The sequence below is a fragment of the Punica granatum genome, chromosome 7, assembly GCF_007655135.1.
Source record: "Punica granatum isolate Tunisia-2019 chromosome 7, ASM765513v2, whole genome shotgun sequence".
NCBI lineage: Eukaryota > Viridiplantae > Streptophyta > Magnoliopsida > Myrtales > Lythraceae > Punica > Punica granatum.
This window is the reverse complement of record NC_045133.1, coordinates 3,562,926-3,573,660: the sequence shown is the minus strand read 5'-3', so window position 1 is coordinate 3,573,660 and position 10,735 is coordinate 3,562,926. Positions and strand designations below refer to the sequence as shown.

The 10,735-nt window shown below is 36.3% G+C and overlaps 1 protein-coding gene and 1 long non-coding RNA gene across 2 annotated transcripts; one reads left to right on the top strand and one right to left on the bottom strand.

Moving 5' to 3' along the window:
- The first annotated feature begins 1,677 nt into the window (after positions 1–1,677).
- Positions 1,678–5,071, top strand: LOC116215080 (glutamine synthetase nodule isozyme). Its single transcript, XM_031550649.1, has 12 exons — positions 1,678–1,898; positions 2,155–2,194; positions 2,428–2,531; positions 2,651–2,699; positions 2,800–2,906; positions 3,021–3,108; positions 3,557–3,685; positions 3,802–3,876; positions 3,992–4,045; positions 4,151–4,188; positions 4,300–4,459; positions 4,649–5,071. The coding sequence occupies exons 1-12, from the start codon at positions 1,825–1,827 to the stop codon at positions 4,799–4,801; spliced, it is 1,071 nt and encodes a 356-aa protein (XP_031406509.1). The 5' UTR covers positions 1,678–1,824; the 3' UTR covers positions 4,802–5,071.
- A 2,005-nt stretch (positions 5,072–7,076) lies between these two features.
- LOC116213181 lies at positions 7,077–8,140 on the bottom strand. The gene is made up of 2 exons (XR_004158014.1): positions 7,330–8,140; positions 7,077–7,257 (listed from the first exon to the last, which is right to left on the bottom strand). It is a non-coding gene; the product is annotated as an uncharacterized LOC116213181 (long non-coding RNA).
- Between the last annotated feature and the right edge of the window lie 2,595 nt (positions 8,141–10,735).

Sequence of the window (10,735 nt, the reverse complement as noted above, 5' to 3'; positions counted from 1 at the left end):
AAATATTTAATAAAAAAATACGAATAGTCCCATTGAGTATCAAACTTGAGATCTCTTAATCACTAAAAGAAATATATATCACTGTATTATTTTCTTTTTTAATCCATAACTTTAATTTATAATCTCATTCACACCGTTCGAAAAAGAATTTTCTTTTATCCCAACTAGATGTAGGGCCAGCTTAATATTAAAAACAAGATTCATCACTTATGACATAAGCTTATAGATGATATTAAAACGTTCATGATTACATTAACAGACTTCATCTAAACTATGATTTATTTCTTATTAATCCTATAAAGTTCTTAATTTTGGTTCTCAAATAAGTTGATGATGTATTACAAAATAATTAATTAAATATTTTTGTGCTTTAAAAATATAGATTTTCATAGTTTGTAGGGCATGAAAGTTTGCGCCTTGTTTATATGAATATGCTAAAAATTATAAACCTAAAAATTTTATTGTTAAGATTATATTAAATGACTTTTCATCTCTCGTAATTGAAGAATTTTTAGAATTTCATGATGATGATATTAAGTCATTTTTTCTATTGTGATTGGTGAGAACTTCAAGAATCATGCAATCATGAGTTAGCTACGTCCTATATGACATTGTTCGACACTTCGTTTCGACTTTTATAATTATATATATAGATATGGTTCGTCTCGTAATCGAATGATGCGAATCCTTTAGTAACGATACAAGTTTGAGTGACCGCGAAACCCTACGAGAGAATAATTCATGTTTGTTCGCATGCACCACCGATACTACTATATTGATTTGTCTCTCGGAATTAGTCGGACACATCAGAATATCCCTCATTATATCAATTTTTTTTAAAAAATAAACTCTACTGATTGTCAATTTATTTATTTCCAAAAACAACAGAAAAAATCTATTATATATATATATATATATATATATTGGAAGGCTAGACAGCAACGATTAAATATAAGGAGGATCTATGATATTAATCTAAATAGTTAATATTCCTCCCATTGCGCAGTAATATTTTAACACATATGTTACGAATAAATATAAATAAAAAATGCATATTCCAAAAAGATATGTCAATATAAATATTGAGTGAAATAAAAAAATAAATTATAACAAAGAAATAAATACTTACTATAGTTTATAAAAATGCAAATTGTAATACTTATAGGAAGAAATCATTTATGACTTGAAGCAGTAGGAAAAAACGAATAGAAAGATTATGCAATGGAAATGAAATATGTCATCTATTTATAGGACATTCAGTGCATTAAAATTAAAAAGGTATCTCGTATCTCAAAGAGTATATCTAAATTATCGAAAAAAGCTTTTGATATTTCAATAAAACTTATAATCTATATATAAAAACATACAGATAATATAGATAAATAAAAAATTCATTAAATATAATAAAATATAGTAATAATTCATTTAACTGAAAAGTCCACTAACGTGAAGCTGCGGATTTTACGACTGGCCTAGCATAGAGCATTCACGTCCTGCGGCCTGGTTTTATATATATTATAATTATAATTGATTGATTCTATTCTAACTAGGCTAATTTTTTTTCTTTTTTTTCTTTTCTAATATAATTATAATTAATTTCATTTATGGGATTAAAAATCAATTTACAGCTCATGACTTCTGAGGCGATGTTCCCGTCTCCTTCCTTCCTCACTGCGATCTCTCTGTTTATATAAGCAGAGGCTGAAACAGAGCGAGAGAGAGAGAGAGAGAGAACAGAGAGCTGAAAATCCTCTGATCTGTTGCCTCTAAAAAAGAAAGTGTTCTGCTTTCAGTCTTCCCTGTGGAAGAAGAAGAAGAGGAGATATGTCTCAGCTTTCAGATCTCATCAACCTCAGCCTCTCGGAGACCACCAAGAAGATCATTGCCGAGTACATATGGTTGGTCTGCTTCACTCTCACAGCCACGGCTTATCATCCTTCCTCCTTTCTCTGTTTTTTTTCCCCCTTTTCCTGCAGTCTCTGTTTCTCCCTCTTTCTTGGGGGTCGGAAAGTGATGACTTTTTGTCGTAGAGCGTCGGGTTTTAGTCTCCTCCCTTGTTGGGGTTGCTTGTTTCATGTGTTGAAATTGATTTAAGCGTCACCGATCGAAGAAATATTGGATTTTTGATGCATTTGATCGGCGTATCAATGGCAGGATCGGCGGATCGGGCATGGACCTCCGGAGCAAAGCCAGGGTAATCATTTTCCTACTTCTCCGATTCCATTTCGATGCATGAAGTATCACCCGACTAGCCATAATACGAAAAACCTCCATCTTTTGAGGCTTTGAGCTTGTGACCGAATGAAATCGCCGCCATAAGAATATACCTATTATCTATTCTGTTATGATTCCGGACTGTGCTGAATCTTCGGTTGGGATACCTTTTTACGTTCATCTAACCTAACCGGGTAATGGATGTCGTAACAGACGCTTGCTGGGCCAGTCACCGACCCGAGCAAGCTGCCAAAGTGGAACTATGATGGGTCCAGCACGGGCCAGGCCCCCGGCGAGGACAGTGAAGTGATCTTATAGTAAGTTTACATCTTTATTCCACTTTCAACTCCGAGCTGCTCCGAACAATTATTCGCACCGTTATAAAAATCTCAGAAACGGGATCGTGACGTGTTTGTTTGGTGTTCTTTGCTGACAGTCCCCAGGCAATCTTCAAGGATCCCTTCAGGAGGGGTAACAACATCTTGGTAGGTGCAAATCATGGCCAAATATTGCTATTGCTCGACGTATAACATCTTCCTGGGATTAAATTTTGAATTTGATTGATTTAATTTTTCAAATTAATAGGTGATGTGTGATGCTTATACCCCTGCCGGGGAGCCCATCCCTACTAACAAGAGGCACAATGCTGCCAAGATCTTCAGCCACCCTGAGGTTGTTGCTGAAGAGCCCTGGTAATTTTTTCCCTTTTTTTGTTAATATAATTATTATTTGGTAATGTGTATTCAAATATTTCTTCTGTTAATATATATAAGTAAATTAAAGAGGATGAAATTTCATCATCAAAGGTACGGAATCGAGCAGGAGTACACCTTGCTGCAGAAGGATACTAAATGGCCACTTGGCTGGCCTGTTGGTGGTTTCCCTGGTCCACAGGTATATTAAATTCGTCATTTTCTTCTTTTCTTTTGAATCTTTGAACTCTTTGATTCTCATTTTCGAAAAAACCCTTTTGCTGTTAATCGAGAAACCCGAATGTTGACAGAGTAGATAATGAATGTCGGTACGTATTTAATATGGTGGTCACGTATCGAGAAAGCAGAGACGGTAGATGCTTAGACATTTGCTGAAGGATCTGCAGGACGTCTACCAAATATAAGTGCATATCTGCGGAGTCTTGCCCATGTGTTTGAACTAGGAAGATATGGGATATGCTGAGTACAATATCAGAAATTTAGGTGGAAATAATAATAATAATAATAATAATTTCTCTCTCATTTTCAATGCAAGCCTTCTGCTGTTGATGTTGTGGCTTTATCTGCACACATATATAAGCATGCGGTGATAACTGATAAGTTTGTGTGGATATCAATGAAAAAACCAGGGACCATACTACTGTGGTGCCGGTGCTGATAAGGCCTTTGGGAGGGACATTGTCGATTCGCACTACAAGGCTTGTCTGTATGCTGGCATCAACATCAGTGGAATTAATGGTGAAGTCATGCCCGGGCAGGTAAAATGTTTAGTCCCGTCTGCTTTTACCGGAGTATATTCTGAGTTTTTGCTCTGTTGGTAACTGTGCTTGTTGTTTAATGTTCTTTGGGTTTGTTTTACCGTGTGATCTTGCAGTGGGAGTTCCAAGTCGGGCCTGCTGTCGGCATCTCTGCTGGGGATGAGTTGTGGGTGGCCCGTTACATCTTGGAGGTATCCATATGTGTTTTCTGATTTTGTGTCAGTTGGTTTTTTTTTTTTTTTACTACATTGTGATGCTTATGGAATATCTTGAGTCACTGATTACGTGTTTTGTCTTCTTGAGCAGAGGATTGCTGAAATTGCTGGAGTTGTCGTCTCTTTCGACCCTAAACCCATTCCGGTAAAATATTTGTTCATGATCAAGCTGCAAAAATCTGCATTAATTTTGCATTTAATTCCTTCATCCTTTTTTCCAATGTTAACTAATGGCTACTTTTTCGAACAGGGCGACTGGAATGGTGCTGGAGCTCACTGCAACTACAGGTAAACGGAAATGGAAGTCGAAAATGAAAATAAAATCCTCTTTCAGGTTATTTTTATGCAAATATTAGGTAATAAGGGGGCTGAATGTATGTATGTATGCATTTACTGCAGCACCAAGTCCATGAGGAATGACGGAGGGATCCATGTTATCAAGAAAGCAATCGAGAAGCTTGGGCTGAGGCACAAGGAGCACATCTCCGCCTATGGTGAGGGTAACGAGCGCCGCCTCACTGGAAGGCACGAGACTGCCGACATTAACTCCTTCTCATGGGTAAGAAAGGAAGAGAAAACTCGTCTCGCCATATCTTTTGTCTTAAGAGGCGCAATTACTGATACGAATAGAAGCTGAAACCAACCCGGAAACGGAAAGTAGATTAGGAATGACTCATAAATGAGGGACCTTTGTAAAGGAGAACGAGAACTTGACTCTGATGTTTTAAATCTTTGTCTGACCGAGCAGGGAGTGGCGAACCGCGGGGCATCGGTCAGAGTTGGGAGGGACACGGAGAAGGAGGGCAAGGGCTACTTCGAGGACAGGAGGCCTGCCTCGAACATGGACCCGTACGTTGTCACCTCTATGATTGCCGAGACCACCATCCTGTGGAAACCATGAAGCAATCGTAGGACTCAATTATTGATTTCAAAGCCCTGATGGGGGAGTTTGTCCTTTGAATTGTCTCTCTGGTGAATGTTAGAACATCTTCAGTTTCTTAGGATTTCTTAGTTCAGTTGGTCCTCATATTTGTAATGTTATGTGTCAATGGTGGTATGTTATGTGTCAATGGTGGTCTATGGGTTTGAGACAGCCACGGCTCTGTCTCTTTGGTTTGATGGTATTCACAATAACTGGACAATTTAAGGACATGTTTTCGATTTTCAATTATCCGAACTCTTTCCTTAAGCTGCAACCATTGTCTTTACGATGCGATCCTCTATATAACCTTTCATCAACTCTTCCTGTCTACACTGGATGAATCCGGATCGACCGCGCACCATCCACAAGCTTAAGACTGAAGTCAAGAGACGTTATCGAATTAGAAACTTACCAACTGGATTCGAAAACTTATATCTAACCGTCCCGATTGTTCGGAGTTAATCTATGATACTTATGGACTTGTACGGATAGTCTCGTCCACACGAAAATAAGGGTGACCCCATGGGAAGGCTAATCGCCATTGATAGTTATGGACTGGTGTGGAGAATCTTGACCACAAAGAAATACTCAACAACCCCATGAGAGGGACCAATGGCCATCGAATTGATTGGATCCGAAGCAACCACTGGGCTTGTTTGTCAATTGTCAACAACTTGAAAATGATGTCTTTCAAAGATTTTGATAAAATTCTTCCTCTTCCCTACTCATATGTGAGATATCAACTCGAAAGGATACGATATGAGCGTTATAGAGCACACACCATAACGATAAAATTATATGAATTTAGTGTGTTATGAACAAACCGAAATATTTTGCGTCTTTTACGTGGATTCTCTACAATAATATTCTTGGCGGTATCCAATCGTTCTTTTCGCTTTTGACCATGAATCGCACAAAAATATCTCTCACTTTGTATGTTAAAGTGGATGGTTAGGGCTGAGCCTGACTCCATTATTGGCATGAGTGGCCCAGTCAAGAAATTGTTTCTCCAATCCCAACCACTCAATCTTGAGAATTTATTTGATTATTTTAACCCCAAAAGTCGTCGATATTTTCAAAAGATTTTTTTTTAACAAAATATTTAAAAGTTCAACGAATCTTGACAAATTTAATTTAAATCGATTAATTCATTAAGGGTAAAACTCTTCCAATCCAATCAAGCATATTTTCAAAAGTTTTTTTTTTGTCTTTCTTTGTTGTTATTAGACTGCATGCGATACAAATACGTATGGCACCTTATACAAAATTGCTTGAAGATACCACTAGAGTTTTGCTTATCTCCCCCCAAAAAAAAATGCATGATTATTGTCCTCATTACTCACAGCATCATGAGTTATAATTTTAATAATATTGTAATATTTTATTTGATTATGAACATTATGAAAATAATTAATCTTTTAAAAAATTAGTAGTTTTCTTTTAAAAAATCACATTTTTGAAAGCAAATTTTGAAAATAAAAGATACTTTTACTCTTCAACATTTCGCGCTTTTACCATTTTATTCCTAAATTCTTTTTTTATCACTCTCATCCTTAACCTTTTTGCATCTTTGCCACTTTATTCATGATGCAAACTTTTTCGTTAATGTTAACTGACGTGCATTTTAATTTCTAAGGGTAGGAGTAGGGGCATAGGCCAGCAGCGCTAACCGCCCCCACCCCACCCAACCGAGGTTACCGATGTCATCAGAGGATGCGAGCGACCTCAGTGGTGGAGTGAGAGCAACAAGCTATTCCTCCCTTTTCGGCCCTTACTTTTATGTTCAACTCATTGTTGTTGTTGTTGTTGTTGTTATTATTGTTATTATTATTATTTTAAGAATTTAATTTTATTTTTAAAAGCCAAATTTGTTTTTAGAAAAAAGTATGACGTGCCGTCCTTTTAGTGGCTTCAAAAATCCACATCAGCCTTTGTCCATGGAAAAGCTGACAGTCAGGCCAAGGTTGCAAAAATGCGAAAGGTTGAGAACAATAGTAACAATAAAAATAAGATTTAGGTTCAAAATAACAAACTATGAAAAGTTAAGGACCGAAAATATTCTTTTCCTCTTAAAAAAAACAATAAATACGGTAGTTGTCACTGCTAAAAGCCTAGAATCCCGTGATATTTTCTAATAGATCCATCCATATATTCCTTTTTTTTCCGTAGAAATGAATAATATATTAATGACTAATCCGGCGCAACATAAGTGGCGTCAATATAAACAGAACAAGGGCAAGACAAGCCCAAAGTATCAGCCAAAAGGAGATTAGCCACCTCAGCGGGAGGTGAATTAAAGTACATAATATCGTGAGTCATGGTAGGGGCTATCAATAGAGTTAATTAGAAGCTAGCCTTGCAAGGTAGTCAGCTATGGAGTTGGCTTCCCGATAAGTATGCTGCATCCTAAAGCCGACGAAGCGCCGTATGAGATTCTTGCAATCCAAAATGATTGGCATTAGTGGTAGGTTATCACGATAATTTCCAGAAATTAGATCACAAATTACCTTGGCATCAAACTCCGCTATAAGGAATTGGATGCCCATGTCGAGTGCCATCGGAAGTCCATCCCAAAGAGCCCAAGCCTCAGCTGTGATGTTGCTCCCAGTTCCCAGAGGAATTGACTAAAACCCTCGATTCAGCCATCTGCATGGTTTCTGAAAAGGCCTCCCGCTCCTTCACATCCCGGGCAGCCTCTAGCGGAGCCATCAGTGTTGAGTTTCAACCAATTATCATGGGGGAAGCCACCGAAAGATGGTTGTCTTGTGGGAAGTGATGGAATGTTTTTGCAAGGCAAAAAACTCAGCTGCTTGCTCTATGCACTTGCGATGCAACAGTTGAGGTTGGGGAGGGACACTCTCCAAGATTCTCTTGTTTCTTTGTTTCCATAGTAACCAGAGAGCTTATGGAAATATGTGGTTCCAAAGGAGGATAATTCAGAGAGCGAGTCTCAGAGGCATCATGGGGCAAGAGGGTGCATTGCATTATGTGGGAAGGTATGGAGGGAAGGATAGAATCAACCATAAAAACACGACCCCCCTCAAGAGACAGTAGACTCGCCTTCCATCCATATATATATTCATTCAACTCCTTAATTACATAGGAAAATAAGGTGTACCTATCCAAAAAAAAAAAAAAACAAAAAGGAAAATAAAGTGTGAGCCTACCGGCGACTTCAGTTGGAGTAGTGGGCGGCGGCGGCGCCCCACCTCCATCCCCGATTATTGTTCACTCTCTCTCTCTCTTTTTATTTCAGATTTTTTTAAAATTTTAATATTAATTTTTTTAATTTCTTAGTTTTAGTTTTAATTATTCTATTTTTATTTACTTTAAATTTTAAGAATTGTCTTGCTTTTATTTTTATTTATTTTTAAAAAACTTTAATACATTTTTAGTTTTTCATATTTATTATTTTGGTTTCATTTTTTACTTTATTTTTAATTTTAAATGACATGTCAACGCCACGCGAGCACTACATAAACAATCCACGCAGGAAGTCACATCAGCAACCATCGACGCCGTTAGTCTCAAGTTGATGGAATGCACAATATTGTTACGAAATGAAGAAGATTTGTAATTGATTGTTACAATTTTGTTAATTTTATATCAAAGTATTACATTTGTAATAAAGTTTGTAGTAGTATAATTTATCCATTCTTGTCACGAAATCTTTTTTTATTTTTTTCCGCGATTGCTATGAAATCTTTTAAAGACGTGCGTCGCACAGATATATCTCTAGTTCCTTAACTTCATTCGTCGACTTTGACGTGTCATCGAGACTTCGTAGTCGGACTTTGCATTACGGACGTCAAAAATTATGTATGTACATTACTTTTGGCAAAATATTTATTAGAATAACTGAAAATCCCAAAAATTATTGAACATGAGCAGAACAGTGGACGCCTATCTGAAACAGCAATGCTCTTTCCTCACAAGTTCTGGCCGGCGGACCCCAGCGGCGACGGGGAGATCTTCTGGCGGTGGGGGTCCCTCCTCTTCTCCCTCGATGTTTTGGGCCACCAATCGCATGCTTTCTCCGACTCCATCTTGATCCTCTTCACTTGCCTGTGGACGGCAATGGCGAGCCCCACTTCACTAACACTCCTCTGCTCCATCCCCACCTCCTCTCTCTCTCTCTCTCTCTCTCTCTCTCTCTCTCTCTATAATTCTTCAATCTCTCTGTTCTTGAATGAATCTGTTTATATACAGAGAGGTGTTTGGTGAGGAAGATCGGTCCTTTTGGACCACGTTGAAAATGAGGAAGACGACGGGCATTTTGCTTGTTGTGGACGCGGTCGCATCAGGAGTTACTGTGGTCCCTATCTGTGCGTCGTCCGATCTCCATCAATCAAAATCCCCTCACTACTTTCTGATGCGTACGTAGGGCTGTGCTCATTTTACATATTCCGATCGATATTCATATGAAACGATCCGTGTCTAGAGTGTTCGATGTATAGAGACTGGACCTGGGGGTAGGAGTCAGAACGAATTGAAAGCTACTTATGGCAAAAAAATAAAAATAAAAAAGGTAGACTAGAGGGACTATACAACTAATTTTCTCATCCTCCATGAGACTACATATAAACTTATTAAAAAAAATCAGTAGATTACATATAGATGGTGAACTACAATTCAAGTCCTCGAGTATAAGTTTCTCATGTATTTTTTTCAAATGGACAAATTGAAGAGATTCTAAATCATACCATGGCATTTTTATGTCGTCTCTACAAATTCAAAATAAAATAAAAATAAATAAATAAATAAATAAATGAGGAAACTGCCTCATCTTGCACCTTAATTTGCTCGATTACTTAGTTCTATTAATAGATCAGGTAAGTATGCCAGTATGAGGAAAACGCAATGTTCGCTCTCGAGATTCACACGGGGCATATTGTTATTATGTCCTTATAAAAAGGTAATTAAATATTCAAAATATTACCAGCTATTGAAAATGCCAAAGTTTTATTAAACTAGTATATTATCATAATTTTTTTAAAATTTGCGTTACTTAACTTGGGTTGAGTGATGTTATGGGGTTATTTCCACCCTCATTTTGGCTAATCCACTCCCTTTATTGACCATAATACCAAAATGCCGGCTCCCAACAGCAAATTAATAACTCTAATTAGATATGGATAAACGCCTTAAATCACTCTTCGATTTCTCATCTCTTTCTTTCTAGATTATTTAAAGTATGCACTTACCTAAAATATTATTTAAATAAAATTTCATATTTCCTATAAACTAATGAATAAGTAAACAATTTTATTCCCGTAAGTCCTAAATATTTTCTACAACATAGGATTGATCAATTGAAAATCTTGATGCACAAAAATTTTAAAAAATAACCAAATATATATACACACACATATACATTTACAAAAGTAATTTCTTTGCTCGAAAAATACCAAGAAATAAATATTTAAGAATATGTGTACTTCTTTCAAAATAGTGTTCTCGCTCCTTGGCCAAATATGCAAGGTAAATTGATTTGCAAATGAATTATTACGAGAATACAATATACTAGATGCTTTTTTTTGTCATTTACATTGATTGCTTCTTTATCAGCATGATAATATTAATTTTTCATGTAAATAATTAAAATAATGCCAACATATAATTAGAATTTAAAATTCATGAATATTGTATAATTGATATTTTCACAATGTATAAAAAGTTATCTAACTAAATTTTATGTAAACTAAAAAGTATAATTATATATGAGCACAACCGTGTAAATATATTTTTCAAAAAAAACACAAATTCATCACTTGTATGTACATTTTGTAAAAACAAATAATCAACAAGTAAATAAAAAAACGCCACAATTAACAAATTATCAACAAATAAACAAATGATCTTGTTTTTGTTTTCTCTTGAAAATCATTTTGCTTGAATATAAAGATTTGTATT

Coding starts and splice junctions, on each gene's coding strand:
- LOC116215080 (XM_031550649.1), top strand. CDS start 1,825: ATGTCTCAGCTTTCAGATCTCATCAACCTCAGCCTCTCGGAGACCACC. Junction 3,686..3,801: donor GTGAAGTCATGCCCGGGCAG/GTAAAATGTTTA, acceptor GTGATCTTGCAG/TGGGAGTTCCAAGTCGGGCC. Junction 4,046..4,150: donor TCGACCCTAAACCCATTCCG/GTAAAATATTTG, acceptor TTTTTCGAACAG/GGCGACTGGAATGGTGCTGG.